Here is a 24,143-nt window from a genome sequence, read left to right as displayed (position 1 = left end):
CCATAATGGCTTGTGGCTGCACACGGAAGTTTCTAGTTTGAAAAATCTCATGATCCCTTTGAGCCTGGGTGGCGGTCCGAAATAAAAACAGGCAAGTCCTGATAGACATCAGGTGCCTCAATCCACCCAGATGTGTGTTTAAGTTGCCACCTTAGATAAACCCTTAATTATCTATCTCACATCTGTCATGGATATCACTCACCCAATCCACGTCTACTAGCATGGCATGGCATAATAAGAAAACGTAGAAGTAACTCCCAAAGGTTTGATAAGAAACAGGTAATAGGTACTACCTCATCTACTTCCCATCCCACAGTTTAATTAGATCCTAATCATGCAATGTGTGAGGATTGATCTAATGCAATAAAACTGGGTTGTAGAAAAAAGGTATGATCAAAGTCTTACTTGCCTGCAATGTTGATGAAGATGATTCGCACTCAAAACTCTTGATAGTTCTACTCGTCACACTCCGGTCAATCTATCGTAATCAAGCAATAGTAACCACACATAAGCAATTACTCAAAGACCAGAAAGATCGAAGAAGTCGATTCGGAAAACATCAAAACCAAGCAAATAACTCTTGCAACATAAAACAATTTCTAACAGTACCAAAATTATGTGAATTTGGCCTTATCAGAAGGTTTAGGTCAAGAGCTTCGATTTGCAAAAAGAATCAACTCAAACGGAGCTACGAAACTCAAGTTATGATCAAACGAAGTTTGAATTCAAATCTGATCTAATTCAAATTTTAAACTTTTCAAAAACATGTTTGAGTTGGATTAATGGATAGAGGGGTTCATAACGAAGACGTGGGCGTTGGTTTCGTTGGATTTGGACTAACGAGTAAAAAGTAGTGATAGATTGAAGTACAGGGACTAATCTGTAAAGAAAATTATCACAAATAAGTCCCTGGCCGAAATTAACAGAAAAAGGAAAAAAAATCTATCTAACGAACGTTCGCTGCAAACACTAAAACAACGGACGTTCACTACTTAAAGAAAACGGTTGGAAAAAAACAGATCTATTCCTAACCGTAGATCTCGGATCGGTCGAACGAGGGGGAGAGGCGGTGGTTACCGCGGCGTGGAGGTCGCCGACGACGGGGAAGACGGCGGCGGCGGCTCGGACGTTGACGGGGCGGCGGCTCCGGTGGGTCTCCGGCGGCGGCGAGGGCGTCAAGGCGCTCGGCGCGGCGCGGTGATGAGGATGGAGTGTGCGGTGTCGGTTGGGAGTGGCGGGGTGGAGCGGGGCGACAACGTGGATCTCCGGCGGTGACGGCTAACTCCGGCGAGGGCGGCCGTGGTTCGAGGCAAAAACGGGGCCGGGGTCGAGGTTTATATAGGCGGGTAGCCTTGGGCGAGGGGCAAGGCGAGGGAGGCGTCCGGGTTGAGCACGGCGTCGGCCGGTGGAGCGTGCGCGTGCGGGACTCCGGCGAGAGGTCGGGGACGAACCCGACAGGTGGGCCCCACCTGTCGGTGGTTGAGCGAGGCGGCGGCCGATCGCAGGCGCGAGCGGGCGAGTGGAGCGGAGCGGCTTCGGGCGCGGCTGGGCTTCGGCTGGGCTGGGCTTGCCTGGCGCGGGGAGAGAGAGAGGGAGAGCAGTGCTGGGCTTCGGCCTGGCACTGTTCGGAGAGTTTTTTAAAAAAACACAAACAAATGAAAATAAAATAAAAGCAAATAAAATATTATATATGCATATTATATATCAAAATTTTCAGAAAAAGATTTTCTACACGGTGATCATTTTTATAACTTCAAATAAAATCCACACAAATTCAGATAAATCAAAGAGTGCTACTGGTCTATTAAAATCCAACTAAAATCATTTTAAAAAATACCAAAATGATTTCAAATTAATTTTCCTCCAATTTTCTAATGTAGGGAATCATGTTACCCTATTTTCCATGTATTTTATTTTTGGAGAAAAATAATTTGAATAAAACTCAAATAACTCTAAATTGAGAATAAATTCAAAAGAACTTTGAATTTAATTCTTTGAAACTCCCAACTCATATTTCATATAATTTGAAGAAGTCATTTTATCTTCTCTCATGAAAATCATTGAGTTGCATAAAGTTCCAGAATCGGAAATATTTTCAAATGAAATTCAAATATTTTCAAACACCCTTTCATTTAATTTTTTAAATGGAAGAAGTCATATCATCTTCGCTCAAGGGTTTTGTATTTGAAAAGAATTTGAATTCATGGAGAGCAAAATGCAAAAATGAAAGTTTGGGAAAGTACTTTTATTCCCTCTCATTTAACTCACTTTCAGACAATCAATCAAACAATCAATCAAATCTATCTATTTATTATAACATTCCAAAATTTGGAATTTTGGGATGTTACAGAAACTCCTTCTCTAGAAAGGATCCATTCTTGGCAACAAAGATCTTGCCTTCGGATCCGAGGTAGAAGCTATACCCAATAGTGTCTTTAGGGTATCCTATGAAGACACATTTTTCCGACTTGGGTTCGAGCTTTTCAGGTTGAAGTTTCTTGACATAATCATCGCATCCCCAAACTTTTAGAAATGACAGCTTAGGTTTCTTCCCAAACCATAATTCATACGGTGTCGTCTCAACGGATTTCGACGGAGCCCTATTTAAAATGAATGCGGCAGTCTCTAAAGCATAGCCCCAAAATGATAGCGGTAAATCGGTAAGAGACATCATAGATCGCATCATATCTAATAGAGTGCGATTATGACGTTCGGACACACCATTACGCTGAGGTGTTCCAGGCGGCGTCAGTTGTGAAACTATTCCACATTTTCTTAAGTGTGTGTCAAACTCGTGACTCAAGTATTCTCCTCCACGATCTGATCGCAAGAACTTGATTTTCCTGTCACGTTGATTCTCAACCTCACTCTGAAATTCCTTGAACTTTTCAAAGGTATCAGACTTGTGTTTCATTAAATAGACATACCCATATCTACTCATGTCATCAGTGAGGGTGAGAACATAACGATAGCCACCGCGAGCATCAACACTCATTGGACCGCACACATCAGTATGTATGATTTCCAATAAGTTGGTTGCTCGCTCCATTGTTCCTGAGAATGGAGTCTTGGTCATTTTACCCATGAGGCATGGTTCGCACGTGTCAAATGATTCGTAATCAAGAGACTCTAAAAGTCCATCTGCATGGAGCTTCTTCATGCGTTTGACACCTATGTGACCAAGGCGGCAGTGCCACAAGTATGTGGGACTATCATTATCAACCTTACATCTTTTGGTATTCACACTATGAATATGTGTAGCATTACGCTCGAGATTCATTAAGAATAAACCATTCACCATCGGAGCATGACCATAAAACATATCTCTCATATAAATAGAACAACCATTATTCTCGGATTTAAATGAGTAGCCATCTCGAATTAAACGAGATCCTGATACAATGTTCATGCTCAAAGCTGGCACTAAAGAACAATTATTAAGGTTTAAAACTAATCCCGTAGGTAAATGTAGAGGTAGCATGCCGACGGCGATCACATCGATCTTGGAACCATTCCCGACGCGCATCGTCACCTCGTCCTTCGCCAGTCTCCGCTTATTCCGCAGCTCCTGCTTTGAGTTACAAATGTGAGCAACCGCACCGGTATCAAATACCCAGGAGCTACTACGAGTACTGGTAAGGTACACATCAATTACATGTATATCACATATACCTTTCGTGATGCCGGCCTTCTTGTCCGCTAAGTATTTGGGGCAGTTCCGCTTCCAGTGACCACTTCCCTTGCAATAAAAACACTCAGTCTCAGGCTTGGGTCCATTCTTTGGCTTCTTCCCGGCAGCTTGCTTGCCGGGCGCGGCAACTCCCTTGCCGTCCTTCTTGAAGTTCTTCTTACCCTTGCCTTTCTTGAACTTAGTGGTTTTATTCACCATCAACACTCGATGTTCCTTTTTGACTTCTACCTCTGCTGATTTCAGCATTGCAAATACTTCAGGAATGGTCTTTTCCATCCCCTGCATATTGAAGTTCATCACAAAGCTCTTGTAGCTCGGTGGAAGCGACTGAAGGATTCTGTCAATGACCGCGTCATTCGGGTGATTAACTCCCAGCTGAGTCAAGCGGTTATGTAACCCAGACATAGTGAGTATGTGCTCACTGACATAACTGTTTCCCTCCATCTTACAACTGAAGAACTTGTCGAAGACTTCATATCTCTCGACCCGGGCATGAGCTTGAAAAACCATTTTCAGCTCTTCGAACATCTCATATGCTCTGTGTCTCTCAAAACGCTTTTGGAGCCCCGGCTCTAAGCTGTAAAGCATGCCGCACTGAACGAGGGAGTAATCATCGGTACGTGTTTGCCAAGCGTTCATAATGTCTTGTTCTGCAGGGAGAGTAGGTGCTTCACCTAGCGGTGCTTGTAGGACATAATCTTTCCTGGCAGCTATGAGGATGATCCTCAGGTTCCGGACCCAGTCCGTATAGTTGTTGCCATCGTCTTTCAGCTTGGTTTTCTCTTGGAACGCGTTGAAGTTGAGGACAACATTGGCCATTTGATCTAAAATGCATGTTGTAAAGATTTTAGACTAAGTTCATGATAATTAAGTTCATCTAATCAAATTATTCAATGAACTCCCACTCAGATAGACATCCCTCCAGTCATCTAAGTATAACATGATCTGAGTTAACTAGGTCGTGTCCGATCATCACGTGAGACGGACTAGCCAACATCGGTGAACATCTTCATGTTGATCGTATCTTCTATACGACTCATGCTCGACCTTTCGGTCTTCTGTGTTCCGAGGCCATGTCTGTACATGCTAGGCTCGTCAAGTCAACCTAACTGTTCGCATGTGTAAATCCGTCTTACACCCGTTGTATGTGAACGTTGGAATCTATCACACCCGATCATCACGTGGTGCTTCGAAACAACGAACTGTCGCAACGGTGCACAGTTAGGGGGAACACTTTCTTGAAATTATTATGAGGGATCATCTTATTTACTACCATCGTTCTAAGTAAACAAGATGCAAAAACATGATAAACATCACATCCAATCAAATAATAATAGTGACATGATATGGCCAATATCACATAGCTCCTTTGATCTCCATCTTGGGGCTCCATGATCATCTTGTCACCGGCATGACACCATGATCTCCATCATCGTGTCTCCATGAAGTTTCTCGCCAACTATTACTTCTACTACTATGGCTAACACGTTTAGCAATAAAGTAAAGTAATTTACATGGCGTTTCTCAATGACACGCAGGTCATACAAAAAATAAAGACAACTCCTATGGCTTGTGCCGGTTGTCATACTCATCGACATGATTCCTATTACAATAGCATGAACATCTCATACATCACATATATATCATTCATCACAACTTTGGCCATATCACATCACAAAACACTTGCTGCAAAAACAAGTTAGACGTCCTCTAATTGTTGTTGCAAGTTTTACGTGGCTGCAATAGGGTTCTAGTAAGAACGTTTTCTTACCTACGTGAAAGCCACAACGTGATTTGTCAACTTCTATTTACCCTTCATAAGGACCCTTTTCATCGAATCCGCTCCAACTAAAGTGGGAGAGACAGACACCCGCCAGCCACCTTATGCAACTAGTGCATGTCAGTCGGTGGAACCGGTCTCACGTAAGCGTACGTGTAAGGTTGGTCCGGGCCGCTTCATCCCACAATACCGCTGAAGCAAAATAAGACTAGTAGCGGCAAGAAAGTTGACAACATCTACGCCCACAACAAATTGTGTTCTACTCGTGCAAAGAGAACTACGCATAGACCTAGCTCATGATGCCACTGTTGGGGAACGTTGCAGAAAACAAAAAAATTTCCTACGTTTTCACCAAGATCCATCTATGAGTTCATCTAGCAACGAGTGATCGGATGCATCTACATACCTTTGTAGATCGCGAGCGTAAGCGTTCAAGAGAACGGGGATGAGGGAGTCGTACTCGACATGATCCAAATCACCGGAGATCCTAGCGCCGAACGGACGACACCTCCATGTTCAACACACATACGGTCAGCGTGACGTCTCCTCCTTCTGCGAGGTGTGGTGGTGGATGCAGCAGTCACCGCAGCAGGGCTTCGCCGTTCTTCTGCGAGAGGGAGAGGTGTAGCAGGGGAGAGGGAGGCGCCAAGAGTCAAGGGTGCGGCTGCCCCTCCCTCCCCCCTTTATATAGGCTCCCCTAGGGGGGCGCCAGCCCTAGGAGATGGGATCTCCTAGGGGGGGCGGCGGCCAAGGGGTGGAGTGCCCCCCAAGCCAGGTGGGGCGCCCCCCCCACCCTAGGGTTCCCAACCCTAGGCGCATGGGGTGGGCCAAAGGGGGCGCACTAGCCCACTATGGGCTGGTTCCCCTCCCCACTTCAGCCCATGGGGCCCTCTGGGATGGGTGGCCCCACCCGGTGGGACCCCGGGACCCTTCCGGTGGTCCCGGTACAATACCGGTGACCCCCGAAACTCTCCCGATGGCCGAAACTGCACTTCATATATATAATTCTTCACCTCCGGACCATTATGGAACTCCTCGTGACATCCAGGATCTCATCCGGGACTCCGAACAACTTTCGGGTTACTGCATATTCATATCTCTACAACCCTAGCGTCACCGAACCTTAAGTGTGTAGACCCTACGGGTTTGGGAGACATGTAGACATGACCGAGACGGCTCTCCGGTCAATAACCAACAGCGGGATCTGGATACCCATGTTGGCTCCCACATGCTCCTCGATGATCTCATCGAATGAACCATGATGTCGAGGATTCAAGCAACCCCGTATACAATTCCCTTTGTCAATCGGTACGTTACTTGCCCGAGACTCGATCGTCGGTATCCCAATACCTCGTTCAATCTCGTTACCGGCAAGTCACTTTACTCGTACTGTAATGCATGATCCCGTGACCAGACATTTGGTCACTTTGAGCTCATTATGATGATGCATTACCGAGTGGGCCCGGAGATACCTCTCCGTCATACGGAGTGACAAATCCCAGTCTTGATCCGTGTCAACCCAACAGACACTTTCGGAGATACCCGTAGTATACCTTTATAGTCACCTAGTTACGTTGTGACGTTTGGTACACCCAAAGCATTCCTACGGTATCCGGGAGTTACACGATCTCATGGTCTAAGGAAAAGATACTTGACATTGGAAAAACTCTAGCAAACGAACTATACGATCTTGTGCTATGTTTAGGATTGGGTCTTGTCCATCACATCATTCTCCTAATGATGTGATCTTGTTATCAATGACATCCAATGTCCATAGTCAGGAAACCATGACTATCTGTTGATCAACGAGCTAGTCAACTAGAGGCTTACTAGGGACATGTTGGTGTCTATGTATTCACACATGTATTACGATTTCTGGATAACACAATTATAGCATGAATAAAAGACAATTATCATGAACAAGGAAATATAATAATAATCCTTTTATTATTGCCTCTAAGGCATATTTCCAACACTATCGTAGTCCTTTCGATAAGTAAGAGTGTCGAACCTAACGAGGAGCAGAAGGAAATGATAAGCGGTTTCCAGCAAGGTATTCTCTGCAGGTACTGAAACAACTGGTAACAAATAGTTTTGTGAAAGGATAATTTGTAACGAGCAACAAGTAACAAAAGTAAATAAGGTGCAGCAAGGTGGCCCAATCCTTTTTGTAGCAAAGGACAAGTCTGGACAAACTCTTATATAGAGAAAAGCGCTCCCGAGGACACATGGGAATATCGTCAAGCTAGTTTTCATCACGCTCATATGATTCGCATTCGGTACTTTGATAATTTGGTATGTGGGTGGACCTGTGCTTGGGTACTGCCTTACTTAGACAAGCATCCCACTTATGATTAACCTCTATTGCAAGCATCCGCAACTACAACAAAAGTATTAAGGTAAACCTAACCATAGCATGAAACATATGGATCCAAATCAGCCCCTTACGAAGCAACGCATAAACTAGGGTTTAAGCTTCTGTCACTCTAGCAACCCATCATCTACTTATTACTCCCCAATGCCTTCCTCTAGGCCCAAACAATGGTGAAGTGTCATGTAGTCGACGTTCACATAACACCACTAGAGGAGAGACAACATACATCTCATCAAAATATCGAACGAATACCAAATTCACATGACTACTAATAGCAAGACTTCTCCCATGTCCCCAGGAACAAAAGTAACTACTCACAAAGCATAAACATGTTCATAATTAGAGGGTATTAATATGCATATAGGATCTGAACATATGATCCTCCACCAATTAAACCAACTAGCATCAACTACAAGGAGTAATTAACACTACTAGCAACCTACTAGCACCAATCCCGGACTTGGAGACAAGAATTGGATACAAGAGATGAACTAGGGTTTTGAGAGGAGTTGATGCTGATGAAGATGTTGATGGAGATTGCCCTCTCCCGATGAGAGGAGCGTTGGTGATGACGATGGCGATGATTTCCCCCTCCGGGAGGGAAGTTTCCCCGGCAGAACAGCTTCGCCAGAGCCCTAGATTGGTTCCGCCTCGTGGCGGCGGAGTTTCGTTCGAGAAGAAGGCTTGTTATTTTTTTCCCATCGAAAGACTTGATATAGTAGAAGATGGCCACCGGAGGGCCACCGGAGGGCCACCAGGGGGCCCACGAGGTAGGGGGGCGTGCCCGGGGGTAGGGCGCCCCCCCCCACCCTCGTGGGCAGGGTGTGGCCCCCCTGGTGAGTTTCTTCCGCTGAGTATTTTTTATATATTCTGAAAACATCTTCCGTGAAGTTTCAGGACTTTTGGAGCTGTGCAGAATAGGTCTCTAATATTTGCTCCTTTTCCAGCCCAGAATCCCAGCTGCCGGCATTCTCCCTCTTCATGTAAACCTTGTAAAATAAGAGAGAATAGGCATAAGTATTGTGACATAATGTGTAATAACAGCCCATAATGCAATAAATATCGATATAAAAGCATGATGCAAAATGGACGTATCAATGACATAAGTGGTCGCGGCAGGATCCGCTACCGCGATAGAGGATTTGGCTGGTTTCGCTGGATAGGTCGATGGGTGAAAGAAGGGAAGATGATTGCGACGAGAGGGACTAGTGGACGGCGTGGGTGAGTTGGGATCTAATTGTTGACGCTCAGAAAAGGGAAAAATGTTTTCAGTGAATGTTACATGACGAGACACATGAACACGACCACTAACAAGATCTAGACAAAGAAAAGTCGATAACCCTTGTGCTCGTCAGAAAAACCTAGATGGACACTCGGGGTAGAGCACGGGGGAAGTTTGTTAGGAGAAGTGGAGTAGGAGTTTGGGAAACAAAGACAACCGAAGACGCGAACCTCGGAGTAATTTGGATGAGATAGAAATAAAGAGAAGTAAGGAGTAGTTTGTGGGTTAACTTTGGATGGACGAATATTGAGTAAATATGTGGTCATGTGGAGGGCCTCAGCCCAAAACTTCGGAGGCATAGAAGATTGAACAAGCAGAGTGCGAATGATGTCATTAAGAGTACGAAGAGAATGCTCGGCTTTGCCGTTTTGAGGGGAGGTATAAGGGCAGTAGAAGCGCAAGAGAATTCCATATTGTAGAAAGAAATTTCAATTTTTAAAGTTGTCAAATTCACGACCATTATCACATTGGATGAATCTTATAGGGAGGAAAAAGTGGACCGAGACATAGCGCTGAAAGTTAAGAAATATATTATGAACGTCGGATTTGTTGCATAAAGGAAAAGTCCAAACATAATGAGTAAAATCATCAAGAATCATGAGATAATACTTAAAACTAGATACACTTTCTATGGGTGATGTCCAGAGATCACAATGAAGTAATTCAAAAGGAAAAGTACTAGAGGATTGAGAGGAACTAAGGGAAGGCGAACATGTTTGCCCAATTGACATGACTGACACATAGAAGAATTATGAGAGTCTCGATTACAAGGTATTGAAAATTCACTAAGAAGTGTGGATAACACATTTTTATTGGGATGGGCGAGACGTTGGTGCCACAGATCAACATATGCCACCATAGATGTTGGAGGAGCAGCGACTGGAGCACCATGGAGAGAATATAAATCACCAGAGCTATTGAATCGAGCGATCTCGGCTTTGGTCGGGTAGTCCTTCACAGACAAACCAAAGGGGTCAAAACTCAACGGAAACATGATTACCAGTGGTGATTTGGCGAACAGAAATCAGATATTTAATAAGAGCAAGAGCTACAAGAACATCACGAAGAAGCAAAGGTTTAATTGGAGATTGGATTTGAGCCTGATCGACACAGTAAATAGGAATAGAAGATCCATCACCGAGAGTAATAGAGGGAAAAGACGAAGGTGTGCAAGAAGAAAGCAAATTACTCGATGCAGACATATGACGAGAAGCACCAGAATCGAAAATCTAATCCGTACCTGAGTTCCCTTGTGCAGCAAAGTTGTTCATGGCTTGTAGAAAAGCAGCTTGGTCCCAGCTCGGAGTCGAAGTAGAGGTCGATGTAGTCATCGGAGCTTGTGGGTGTGGTGGCGTAGGCAATAGGGCCGACATCGGCGTAAAGAGAGAGACACCATCATTGTACTGCTGCATGTAGGGGGACGATGGAGCGACATAGGATGCATAAGGACTGGTGTTGTAGATCAGTGGCGCGTAGGAGGGAGCAACGTGGTACGCAGCCGTCGACTGTCGAGACGCGAGGACAGGCGCGCCGGTGTGAGGGCGAGCACCGGGCTGCCAGCCACCGGTATAGGCAGGCGGGGCACCATATGGCGTAGGGGCGGACCAAGGCATAGGCCATGCCTGGACTAGCCCTGTCCATGGATCAAGAGATGGGCGCCATCTGGGCGGTGGCGGTGGTGCAGTTGATGAAGCCGGGGCGGTGGTGGTGCAGTTGGTGGAGTCGGGGGCGGAGCAGGAGTGGGTGCCATGCAGAACTATGGTGACCTAGGGCCGATCGTGCCCTAACTACGAAGGACTCCCGTCCTCATGTCTTCACTGCTTCTCAAACCACTCGCTGAGGCCAACGAGGAGGACGTTGATGAGCTGGAGATCGTCGATCGGATCACCAAATTCGCGGAGTTCATCCGCGATCGCCTTGAGGCGTTGACAGTAGACGCCGACTGGTGAATCACCTTGCACCGTATTCCAAAGCTCGGTGTGGAGATTGTTGGCGCGAGCGTCAACGTTGTCCTGGAAGAACTGACGAAGGGACGCCCATAGATTGACGGCGGAGGCACCGTCACAGTGGATGAGATTGAAGATCTCTATGAAGACTCGCATGTAGATCCATTGAATAATGGCGAGATCATCCTTGACCCATTGCGGATCATGAAGTTGAGGAAGAGAGTCGTCGACAATGTGAGAGCGGAGATTGCATCGCCCAAGGTGGACGTCGAAAAGGCGACACCAATGGTAGTAGTTGTGAGCAGCGAGGTCTAGGGTTACGGGGATGTAGGGGCTAATATCGAAGATGATGTCGGTGAAGAAGATGGAAGGGGGTATTGGTGGAGGTAGAGCTATAGTAGAGGTAGAGGCGGAGGAGGTCGTGGCTGCGGCGACCTTGGCGGCGACGATGGCGGCGCGCCGCTCGAAGTAGCCGGACGACGGTGGCGGTGGCGGGGCTGGCGGGTTAGTCATACCCTAGGATCGAAAGTTTGATACCATGTACAATTGTATTGAATAATTGTTGATGCAATATTGTGCCGGTATAAGAAGTATATATAAGAGCTAAGCCGCACTTGACCCTGCCTTATTACAAACCGAGTATGAGTCATAATCCTAATACAAGTTGTATTCTAACAAACGCCACCCACAAACCAACACCACTAGTGGCTACGTCGAGGAGGAGGGTGGGCAGCATATCCATCATTCGAAGTCGGCATCGAAGCCTCCACCACACTGACGCCATCAGAAACTGGAACTACCATATATATGCGCTAGTGGCCGAGGATCGGGACACCCCCCCATCTAACCACCGAATCGACAACCGAAGGTGGCTAGGGTCCATGACCTCACCAACAGGAGGTGAAGATTGTGGCTTCGCTCATTGGTCGCCTCTCTCTTCTACTCCCTCCGTCCGGAAATACCTGTCATCGAAATGGATATAAAGGGGTGTATCTAGAACTAAAATACATCTAAATACATTCCCTTTTATTCATCTTGATGACAAGTATTTCCGGACGGAGGGAGTACAATATAGCCAACTTAGATCTAATTGGCCTATGTCCGGCTAGGTACCTAACTTGAAGTTAAGTTTCTCTTGTGTTAAACTACTATTTGATCATATTTCACTTACACATGGACTTCAATATAAATATGAAGTCAGTTTTTTAGGGCTAAAAACATGACACCCTCAAGTACATCGGATATTTACGCTACATGGCAATTTTCACCATAAAAACTTGGCAAATCCTACACACAAATATGACATTTTTTTATCTATTTTCACATGGTAAATCTGGTTGTCAGATTTTAAACATTTTCACTACATAGACCATCGTTGTATATTTACTTATTTAGGGAACAATCATCGTCCATGAAACTACGCCAATATTCGAACATCTGCGTGTCGCGCGCTCGCGCATAGCTCTGTCACATGTCTGTTTCTCCTGCTGCCTGGCATCACAGCCGTCCATCGAGCCGCCGATCCAGCCGCCCATTGCCCGTTCACGCGGATCGACGGGCCCACCCCCCTCTTCCTTGCCCTCCCCCTCCTGTATAAATACTCCGCCCCTCGTCTCCTCCTCCATTAACCCACCCGGCAATCTCCAGCCAAGCAATCCCCACACATCTGTCCACTCCCCGAATCCTCTCCTCACCACCAGCACAGCAGCTCGCCATGGACGCCTCAGCCACCGTAGCCACCGGGAAGGGGAAGAAGGGCGCGGCCGGGCGCAAGGCGGGCGGCCCCAGGAAGAAGTCCGTGTCGCGGTCCGTCAAGGCCGGGCTCCAGTTCCCCGTCAGCCGCATCGGGCGCTTCCTCAAGAAGGGCCGCTACGCGCAGCGCGTCGGCTCCGGCGCCCCCGTCTACCTCGCGGCCGTCCTCGAGTACCTCGCCGCCGAGCTGCTGGAGCTCGCGGGCAACGCCGCCAAGGACAACAAGAAGAGCCGCATCATCCCCCGCCACCTGCTGCTCGCCGTCAGGAACGACCAGGAGCTCGGCAGGCTGCTCGCCGGCGTCACCATCGCCCACGGCGGCGTGATCCCCAACATCAACCCGGTGCTGCTCCCCAAGAAGACCGCCGAGAAGTCCCCCAAGGAGCCCAAGTCGCCCAAGAAGACCGCCAAGTCCCCCAAGAAGGCGTAGGGGACCATTGCTTAGTTATGTCGGAGTAGCTGGGATGGATGTATGGGTGTGCTTCAGCTCGAAGCAGAGTGTTCTTGTTGTGTCGTTGTATCTTCTGATCTGTGAATTCAATGGAACAATGAGTTGCTTTGATGTTTTGTTCGTTTGCCCATTGTTGTCCCTATGCTCAGATTTGCATCTGTAGGCGTGGGTTTGCCACTCATGTCCTGTGAATTTCATCCAGATCCAGGGGCTTGGGCGGTCAGTTGCGAAGGTAGGTGGGAATCGACCTCCTTGGCGGGTGTTTGAAATATTTGGCTATCGGATTTCCCGCTCAAATTTCGTAATAGCACTTGTTTAACAATTATCGCAAAATTTCATAATAGCCATTTTCCCGCTCGAGTTTCGTACAGCAGCCAAAAATTTTGGACGAAATTTCGTGTTGGCGGCGAAATTTCCCACTCGTTTTGGATTCAGTTTTGGGAGTTTGGCGGGCGACTGAAAACCTTGTCCTCGCGTTCCCGCCATCTGTGTTGTTTGGAGCTTCTAGATCCTACGTCGTGGTGGGCTGCGCAACCAATTTCTGGACGGATAGCTGCATAAATGGCAGATGAAAGAACGGAATTGTCTAAAAAAAAGATGAAAGAACGGAAGATGCTTTGGTATATTGTGCACGTTTGTGCTAAGCCCAGCAAAGATGCACGCCGGGAGCTGCAGGCAAGCTACAAATCATAACACATGCAATACAAGTTTATGTTTTTAATCCAAAGACTCTAATCTGACACGGCTGCTCTATTTCAATTCTGAAGTTACTTCTGGTTCCTGGACAGAGCATGCCTTCCAAAATCGATTCAGCCAAAAAGACTAAACCGATGATGGTCACGCAATGCACTATTGCGCCTTTCTTCATCACAGTTTCACGGGGCACCCTACGTTTGTTCCAGTTTCAGTCAGCAGACGTGTGGACAATTCAATTGCGTCTTAAAGCACAAAAGCATATATGAAGTGTCCACTGAAATGACGTCCGCAAGCTATAAACATTCAGAATTCTATTTTCCTGCTCCGATCACACAGCTGCATGTTACATTTGAATACAACGGGATCACAGTGTACAACCTCTCATTGCACATGCATATAAGGCTCATCTTCTTATTACAAACAAATATCAAGTGTTTGATTTCTCAGACACTGAATTGGCTAACTACCAGTACAGAGTATATGATATTAGCATTACAACACTGTGTTTCCCCTTGTCTTCCTAAAAAAGTACAACATGGCACACCAATAAGCCCAGATCACATAACATGTGGGCTCAGCAATAGCTACTCTATATCCAAACCTGGATCAGTTATAGGGCATCGCTTCGTTGTGTCAGTTCAGAGTGAATCCTCACCCTTGCTATTTCACAAACTAGTTCAGAGTGAATACCCCAGTTCTTCGGCAAGTAACTATTTCTTTGCCTTCTTCGCTCTCTTTGTTGTTTGGGTTTTCCTTGTTCCCTTCTTAGCAACCTTTGCCTTCTTCTGTCCCTTAGCCTATTACCACAAAAAATATTTCAAGTTTGCCATCAGAAACTCGATGACATTGCGATGTGGTAACAGAGTAGTAGTCTTTCATACTTCCATGATACTTGCTTGTTAATGACTAACATGGTCTGGCAGAGCTACTCATCAGCCATCAAGGCTTCAGAGATACACAGCTCGAGAAAACTTTTGGATGTGTTGCTATGGTCTTAACTACTCGATATAGGGCATGGAAATGCCAAGCAAAGAAAGAAGTCAGTCGGTCATGGTGAATGCAATAAAGGGCATGACAACAGGATATGAGCAAGTACTACAAAACGTAAGTCCTTAAATGTCCATCAAAAGTTGAAATGTTTATTTTTTGGCAAACAAGATGCAGTGTATATAATTTCCACAAGGCAACACTTCCAATGGTCAAGTACCTGGTTACGCAATTAAAACCCAGACAACACAGCTATGCTCCTAAGCTCAAATGGGGTCTGAGAAGTTGGAAATATGCTGAAGTAACCGATGATGTTCATGCTTTGCATTAACGTGTGTAATAAACAGTTCAACACTAGGGACATGTAAGTATCTGAATACAATGGATCAATCCAAAGAAATTAAAAAACTGCAGATCAACAAAAAGAGAGGCAAGAAACCACACCGCTGGCTTCACGGCTGCTTTCCTTTTGGTTTTCCCCTTAGGTTGATCTTCACTCTCATTGTTTGGATCATTCTGAGAAGCGTTAAGTTCATGAAGCCTATCACCCTCTCCATCTGAATCAAATGTGAATCCATCAAGGGTACCTATAATAGAGGATACCGATTGTGAGAAAAACAACTATTTTTAGCAGGCAATGTCTCATAACAATAGGTCAATAGGTACACAATTTCACACTAAGACCATAATTGCAAAAATAGCTTGGATGAAGACTTCTCCCAACTAGTTAAGAACTTAAGATGTTAACACAAGAAATTCAATAGCAACAAACTGTTGTCTGCTGATTACAACTGACAGCAGATAGCCCAGCAAGACAAAAGACTAACCTTCCATCATAGTCTCTGATTCAAATAAATTGGAGTGAGGTTCCAACTGAATGAAGTCAGTCATGATAGCCTCAATCTACAAAGGAAGAGGAGAATTGAAGTAGGCAGTTGCATCCATTGAAACAGAATGCAACTAATACATCGTCAAATTTACTAGTGAAAATGGGGCTTTAGGTGATAGAAGTGTTGGTTCCACGGAGAAGTTAAATACACATATATAACTCATGTTATGGTCGACAAACCTTTGCTTCTGTTTGTCCCACGCTGACCTGAAAGAAAAGAGAATGCACAGAGGAATAAGAAACATACCTAAAAGCACAACTGCACTCAAATTTGGATGTAACTTACAACACAAAATGTCCTGGATGGCACTATAGTTGATTTGTACACAGTTCCTGTATGAGCACAACAAGAAAGAAGATATTAAATCGTTTGGAACATTGCAAGGAGAAGCAGTTTTCAAATAACTCATCTGTTAATACAGATAAAATTAATGAAAAACGGAAATCAAATAAAGTACATACATGTTTACACAATAATGAAAGTAACCTGGCAGTACCTTTCAGGTCCAGTAACAAATCATGATTTCCAGTCGGACCATTTGAAATTACTATCCTGCCGACAGCTCCAATATCTCCGCTCAAGTCTATCGAGTCACCATCACATTCAACCAATGCCTAGAATAAAAGATGATTATAAGCTTGAGGGAGTACTAATAACAAAGTCAAGGTATGCGCTACTCTAGAGATTGTGTAATAATCTCTTCCAGGCAATCCATATATTCCAAAAGGCAAGATGTCAATATATTCCAATTTAACACACATTACACATATTTGTCTGTTTTCACGACTAATTTTCATAACCAGTACTTACGCAAACTCCTATTACGTCCTGTCAGGGGACAAGTACATGTAGCATAGAGAAACATCAAAGTCTGGCAAAATCTCATAATCATGATTGCTCTTCTATTGATTGTAACATATGTTTCTCTTTAATTCCCTGGATGCTAATTAGACAGCTTTCTCACAAAGAAAATACAAGCCACATAACAAGATGGATGTTCATGGTACTTCAGACTGCTGGTTGCAGACATTGAACTTTTTATGATGAAAAATCTTTGCAATTAAGCAGTACTAGTGTGGCCATTAGAACTTATCATACCTTTGAACGTTGAACTTTATCAGCAATGGTCAATGGCAACCTCTGGGAGACCTGAAATTCAGAATGTATATTCTGTAAAAAAACTGGGGTCTATCACTATTTACAGAAATAACAAACCACGGCACAGAATACCACAACACTTGGTAGGAATCAGCTGGAGCTTGACAAGTACAATTTAACGCATAATCAGTGTTATGAAGTTAAACACATAGGAAGACGTGCAAGGGGAGGCGGGGGGTATCTTACAGAATTATCCACAAGCTTGTCCTGCATCTTTTCCTCGTTAGCTTCATCTTCGGGTTGTTCCAAGGTATCTATGTTTGTTTGACCATGAAACAGTAATTACACGTCACTGGAAGTCTGGAATATTCTAAGTCACTAACTAGAATGGGAGCCTTCTCATTAGTCTTACCGTCTCTTTTCGCAGGAACTTTTCTTACAGCAACATTTGTTTTTTTACCCTTAGATTGCAGACCATCTTTTTTCCTGGTATTGGCAAGTGAGTCCTCTTCTTCATCAGCGTCACCAGCCCTTGAAGGGCTGTTTCCAGGAGAAGCTTCCGAATCAGATGAGAGCATCAACTTCTTCCTCGGAGCCTATACGAAGAGATTTTGGTATAGATATTAACGATAAAGTTATGAAAACAGGTGCTTGCAACTGGTACATGTTCCCTCAAAATCCTAGTACATGCATTGAAGTTATAGCTACTGATCCTCAACACCAACCAAACAAGTTAGAAAAGCCTAAAGATAAGGTACCTTTTCTTCTTGATTAGATGGAGCAGTTCTTGTAGGGCTATTTCCACGAGAACAATCGGAATCAGAAGAAAGCATCACCGGTGCAGTACTTGGTGCCTGTATCCAAAAGAGAAGTGCCATTCATATGTGTGTAGCCGTGACTAACAACAATGTAATTGCGAAACAAGCGCTATCCACTTATATAGAACATTGGTCTTGGCAAGAACGCGACACAATAACGGAAAGCCAAAGTAGATCAAGAACAACATACTGGCTTTCCCCAAAGCCGACTGCCACCAAGATGAAAGATAGCATCAGTTATATGAATCGGCGACAGGGCAGGATAAGAGGAGAATAACATATGCTAGAAATGGTGGCCGTCTGCAACACAGCACAAGCTGTTCTAAGGATTTGCTGTAGGGCTCAATTCCTAACTCAAATCTGCACCGGCGCAACGGGCACATACATCAACACAGTAAGCAGCAAAGCGGCACTAATCCGTGTACGCACCCAGCCCATAAATATATTCTGCAACAAATCTACGTGCAGGCTGTTCCCCTAAAGACAAAAAACTCATTCGCAGCAGTAAGCCAGTCGGAGTCGCCATCTTAACGGGGAGGATTTGAGGCAGAAGTTTGAGTAGGGAAGGTGAGATGGATACCTTGAAGGCAGTAAGCCAGTCGGGGTCACCATCTTCGTCCGACATTCCTACCGCCGCCGCCTCCGGCTGATTAGGGGAACGGCAAGTGACACTCCGAACAAACTCTAGGCCCACCCGAGATTTGGAAGGTTTAGGCGCAGGATTTAGGGGGCTGTGCCGTCGGGAACGAAGCGGAAGCCCTGCTTCCACCGTGCGGCCGAGCCCTTTGCCGTTCGAGGCGGAGCTTCTGCTACTAGACGCTGGGGCTCCGACCAAATCACGCCGCCGCCGCCGTCGTGGAAGGTTGGGGAGAAGGGTGTCGGCTCGGAGGATTTCGCGGCGGCAGGGGGGCTTGAGGAGAGAGGCGAGGCGGAGAGGCGCTGGTACGCGGCGGCGCGGGAGATCGCCGGAGGCTGCCACGGTGCTGGGAGTCGGCGGCGGTGGCGATTTGGGGAAGGAGAGAGAGGCGTCGGGGAGAGAGACTGCGGCCTGCGGCCGGGTTAGGAACTTAGGATGGCCTAAGCAGGCTGAGCCGAGTGCGGCGCGAACTTTGCGCGGCCCAAATTTATTCCAGTTCGGGCTGTGTGACCCAGGAAAAATACCAGCCCGAGACCAACCCGGTTTAAATGTTTCGCTGAAAAGGTTTTCCTCCAAAACATCTTAATAAAAAAAATCCCCGAAACACTCTATGGAGTTCCTGGAAAGCTTTCTAAATTATTATGAAGCAGAAAACATACTTATGACAGGAAATAAACATCTTTGTTATTTTTATATAAATCACTGTGCATTGTGTGATGTCTCCTTTTCTTCCTCTCGGCCTTGTTGTGGCCAAATCGAAGGTGATTGGGTTTCGGTTGAACGTCTGCATCTTCCATTTCTGGCAATTCTACGTGCTAGTGATGATACCTAACTGTTTCAATTCCCAGGACGGAGAAAGTCAACATCGTCCTATGTGATGATGGGGTTGGTGCTGAGTTGAAGCCTGTTGTAGGATTAGGGCCCAATTGCCAATCTAAGTCCTATGTATAGGGTCCTTTTTGTAATATCAAAGGTCTAGGTAGCAATTTCTTATTTCTTTTGAGTCGTTGCATCAACCATAGTTCGCCTCTGTTTAATATTTAATGCAACTCTGCTCACCCGCAAAAAAAAAAATCTGGTCGACCCTTCTCTTAATAAAAAAACACTCTAACTCGTTTAGAGGAGACTGGACACTAATGGGAGTAAACATCTCAAGGGCTTCTTCTGTACCATCAACAATGGTATATACTAGAAGAGTTGGACGTGCTTTGCTGTGTCATTGGTGTTGTTGGGTTTTCTAAAAAAATACTCACTGTGTTTCAAAATATTAGATGTATTACTTTTTTAAAAAAGTCAAACCTTTTTAAGTTGAACCATATTAGTAGAGAAATATATCGGAATTCATAGTATCAAATTGGTATAATTAGATTCATCACGAAATGAATTTTCATATTTTTTGTTTAATATTGTGGATGTCGGTAATTTTGGCTCTGAACTTGGTCAAAGTTAAATGAATTTGACTTTCCAAAAAACTAATACCTTTTATATTTTGGAATTGATGGAATATTTAGTTTGAGGGGCAATGAGATGATGGAGTGTTTTTTTATAATACAATATTTGGTGGGTCTTTCTGGGTGTGATTCTATGTTGTCCGCTAATAAACCCATATTGATGTGGGGAAAATTCAGCATCGATAGCTGCATGTATTATGTTGGTGCTACAATATCACATGGTGATATTTCTTTTTTCTAGGTGGTGGGAAGAAGCACATGATTGATATGTTTTGGTAGGCCAGTTTGCCGCTGATTGATTTGAAAAATCATTGGCCCGACCAAAATCGTAAATCAAATCCAAAATTGAACACCTCTACTGAATTGAAGAGTTTCAAAATTAAGAAATATAATGAATTAAAATAATTAAATGAGAGAGCTCCTTGAGAAATTGTTGACCCAGTCAAAATTAGTGACTCAATTTTAAATCGAAGACCTCAATTAAGTGTGAGGAGTTAAAAATTAGAAAGCACGGTCTATAGTATGAAACAATTAAATGAGATAGCTTTGAGAAATTATTGACCCGGTCAAAATCGAATGACCCAATTTCAAGTGTAAACCTCAATTGATTGTGAGGCTTTTAAAATTAGAGAGCTTAGTGTTATAGAGCGATCGCCAGGCTGATTTCCATGCATATGACATTTGACGTGTTGACAATAGAAAATACAGTTTAGCAGTCAGTTGTGTCTAATCTCTATTTTTTTTACTCAAAAAGAACCTAAGGTGCCATCTTTCACCCACTTTTCTCCCCATTATCCCTTCGTCCAATCTCTCTCCTACACCCAACCGTTTCATCGATTTTTTCAGGCGCGTTCGCTACCCCACCAATCTACTATCTAAACTGATTTATACCACATGGATCTATTTAAATCGATTTCTGTCTGCCAAATCAGATCAGCGTTTGCTATATTTGATAACATTTATATGGGCACCAATCTACTATTTGAACCAATTTATACCGCATCGATCTATTTTAACCGATTTCTATCTGCCAAATCAGATCAATCTTTGCTATATTTGATAATATTTATATGGGAAGGAATCGATCAATCTCTAATTAATCTCTACACATATTTGGTGGCACCACATATCAGGCATTACATAATATATATGTGCGTGTATCACAGTATAATTAATGACTCTTTAATTATTGACAAATATCTATATCTTTGTTTTTCAGGCGCAACACAAGGACATTCACCTAGTGATAAACAAACATTTCTCATATCTATATCTACTCGTGCATATATATCTATATATAGATATAGATATATAGATATACGGAAGATTGACCGAGTAGATATATGCACTCCATATATATATAGTGATATCTATATCTACTCGTGCATTAGTGTACGATGAAAAGATATGATAAGAATTGATTAATCTCCCCCTTGACCAAAGAACCGCTCTCACGCGTATATATATACTACGAACACCATCATAGAGCACACAAAGCATCCATTGACCAAAAAGACAACACCGTCTAGAAGAAGAGGATTAATTAGCTAGCCAGTCATTCGCCGCGGCACATGCCAGGAACAACACAGTTTCTGTGCTTGGTCGTAGCTCTTCTGGTCATGTCGGCCTCCCTGTCATGCAATGCCAACCGTATGTAGAGTAGTATTTCTTACTACGTGATGCTTCATTCTTTCATTCTTTCTTTCATATGAAACACACACGCACTAACTGTTCGTAGTTCCTTTTGTGCGTGTGTGTGCGTGCATGCAGACACGTACCGTGAATCTATGTGGGAATCCAAGAGACAGGTGCATGATTTTGGCGGGCACAACTGCCAAAACACCTGTGTAAGAAAAAGCACAGATACTGACATATACTGTGAATATATGTGGGAATGCAACAAACCGGTGCATGATCATGACCAGCGCAAGTGCCGAAACTTCTGCGTAAGCAAAGGCTACGACTACCTCGGGAGCTATTGTGAGCACCACCCCTACCCGTATTGCTGTTGCCATAAGTAATCTGAATTCGATGACTTTGGGGTGATATCTGGATGATGATGCTTGTCATGTGCTACTTAAAAAGCTATAGTTGTTTGTGTATGGAGGAAATATGCTCTAGAGACAATAATAAAGTTGTTATTTATATTTCTTTATATCATGAATATGGCTTAAGGCCATCTAATACGATAACAGCGGAAGACTTGAAAAATAAAATGAGTCCATCAACTCCAACAACATCACTGAGTGAAAGACAACGACATATAGCTCCTTACACGTCATCTGAAAAGTCTGCAGCATGAACGTTGCAGCCCGAAATGGCTCAGCACATGAAATATGCTGGCAAAGCAACACAAGAGAATAACAAACAAAATAATTGCTATCACTACATGCATATATGGCTGGTGGAGGCTGTATGGTTAATATGTTTTTGCGAAAAGCCAATTTTTCCCTACAACAAAGGAATAAATTTATTTAACTATCATGATAGTTGTTAAACATTGAGAAGGTTCCTCCAACTCAATCCCAATTAAACATCATCATTAAACCCAATCAAATTATATTAAGAGTGATGAGATCAATCATGATAATCCAAGAACCAGATACTCAAGATGTCCATAACCGAGGATACGGCTAACCATGATTAGTTTATACACTCTGCAGAGGTTTGCGCATTTTTCTCCACAAGACTCGAATACATTCATGGTCGGAGATTCGAGACACAGTCTTTATGAAGCATTAACTCTCTACTCTGGGTAGACTATACCACCTACAACCCACTACATCTGCTAGTCTATCTCTTCAAGAGCTTCACGCAACTTACTCAACTATGCTAGAGCCCATAATAGCTTATGACTGCACACGAAAGTTTCTAGTATGAAAAATCTTATGATCCCTTTAAGCCTGGGTGGCGGGCGGTAGGATGATCACACGGGTCCTCCGGAATATCCTAGGACAACACTGGGTTCTCCAGGTGCCCACAAGCAATCCACCCAGATGTGTATTCAAGTTGCCACCTTAAGTTGAACCATTAATTAACAAGCTCACATCTGTCATGAAAACTCTCAAACCCAATCCACGTCTACGAGCATAGCATAGCAATAATAAGCAACGTAGAAGTAACTCACAAGGTTTGAAAAATAAACAGGTGAATAGGTACTACCTCAACTACTTCCCCAAACCCACAATTTAATCAGATCCTAATCATGCAAATGTCTGAGGATTGATCTAATGCAATAAAACTGGGTAGTAAAAGGATATGATCAAAGTGTTACTTGCCTTGCTGATGATCCGTGAAACATAGAGACTCGTAGTAGCACGCTTCGCACTTCGGGTACTCTTTCACAAACAAACAAGCATACAATAAGCACTCAACTAGAAGCACGGGTAAAACTCAAACAAAAGATCTAACCAGAAAGTTCAACTTAGGAACTCCGGTTTACAAAAAGAATCAAATCAAACGAAGTAACGGAACTCAAACTACGAAAGAAACAAGATCCGTTTACTAATCTGAACTTAAGTCAAATTTTACAGTAGCAAAAACTTGTTCAAGTTAGTTAAACAGAAAGAGGGCTTCAAGACGAAGATCTAGGCGCTTGAATCGCCTCATTCCGACTAACGAGCGAAAAATTATACTAGAACGAAGATTAGGGCAGAAATCGCGATCGAAAATAATCGCGGAAAAACCCTGGAAAAAGAAAACTGACGAACAGGCTAACGAACAAACGCTCGTTGTCTGCGGTTAACGAGTGAAAACCGTTGGTTAAAACGAACGTACGAACGGGTGTTCTCTAAATAAATAAACCAGGAAAAACTGATCTAAATAAATAAAAAAACCAGGGTTTTGAAAAAATAATAATAAACCAATCGGTTTTCCAAAGAAAACCGGCGGCGGCGGCAACTACCTCGGCGAGATCGGCGGCGAGGTCTGCGGCGGCTCCGGCATCGGCGGCGAGGGGCAACGGCGACGGCGGGGCTCGGGACAGGCGGCGACGGCGACGCTGGGGGGGCGGCATCGCGGGCGGCGGCGCGGCGAGGCTCCGGCGGCGGCAGCGGGTTCGGGCGGGGTGGCTGCGGCTCGGGCCTCCGTGGCTTATAAGGGCCGTCCGGGCTAGTGTCCAGGTCGGACACGACCCGGTTAGGTCGGTTGATTTTTTTTAAAATAATTCCGCTTGGAAAAACAAAGAAAAGAAATACTAAACGGACTCCAAAAATTCTGAAATAAATTTTTCTCGTCCTCTAAAAATCTAACGGACAAGGTGAACATTTATTTGGGCCTCTAATGTAATTT

The 24,143-nt window shown here is 44.3% G+C and overlaps 2 protein-coding genes and 1 pseudogene across 2 annotated transcripts; 1 reads left to right on the top strand and 2 right to left on the bottom strand.

Annotated features, from left to right (window-relative positions):
* Nucleotides 1-10,941: 10,941 nt before the first annotated feature.
* Nucleotides 10,942-11,586, bottom strand: LOC147964192 (uncharacterized). The gene has a single exon (XM_087529872.1). It carries the CDS (start codon nucleotides 11,584-11,586, stop codon nucleotides 10,942-10,944), a length of 645 nt encoding a protein of 214 aa, XP_087385998.1.
* Nucleotides 11,587-12,694: 1,108 nt separating this feature from the next.
* LOC125516083 (histone H2A pseudogene) lies at nucleotides 12,695-13,392 on the top strand (annotated as a pseudogene).
* Nucleotides 13,393-14,336: 944 nt separating this feature from the next.
* On the bottom strand, nucleotides 14,337-18,839 carry BIN4 (double-stranded DNA binding protein). The gene is made up of 11 exons (XM_048679985.2): nucleotides 18,346-18,839; nucleotides 17,706-17,801; nucleotides 17,360-17,543; nucleotides 17,194-17,261; nucleotides 16,948-16,998; nucleotides 16,346-16,463; nucleotides 16,135-16,181; nucleotides 16,029-16,055; nucleotides 15,787-15,862; nucleotides 15,404-15,546; nucleotides 14,337-14,769 (listed from the first exon to the last, which is right to left on the bottom strand). Exons 1-11 carry the CDS (start codon nucleotides 18,388-18,390, stop codon nucleotides 14,683-14,685), a joined length of 942 nt encoding a protein of 313 aa, XP_048535942.2. The 5' UTR covers nucleotides 18,391-18,839; the 3' UTR covers nucleotides 14,337-14,682.
* Nucleotides 18,840-24,143: the final 5,304 nt, after the last annotated feature.

Source organism: Triticum urartu, chromosome 6A (genome assembly GCF_056163025.1).
Source record: "Triticum urartu cultivar PI428250 chromosome 6A, HENAU_Tu73, whole genome shotgun sequence".
Classification (NCBI taxonomy): domain Eukaryota; kingdom Viridiplantae; phylum Streptophyta; class Magnoliopsida; order Poales; family Poaceae; genus Triticum; species Triticum urartu.
This window is presented reverse-complemented; position numbering and strand designations above follow the sequence as displayed.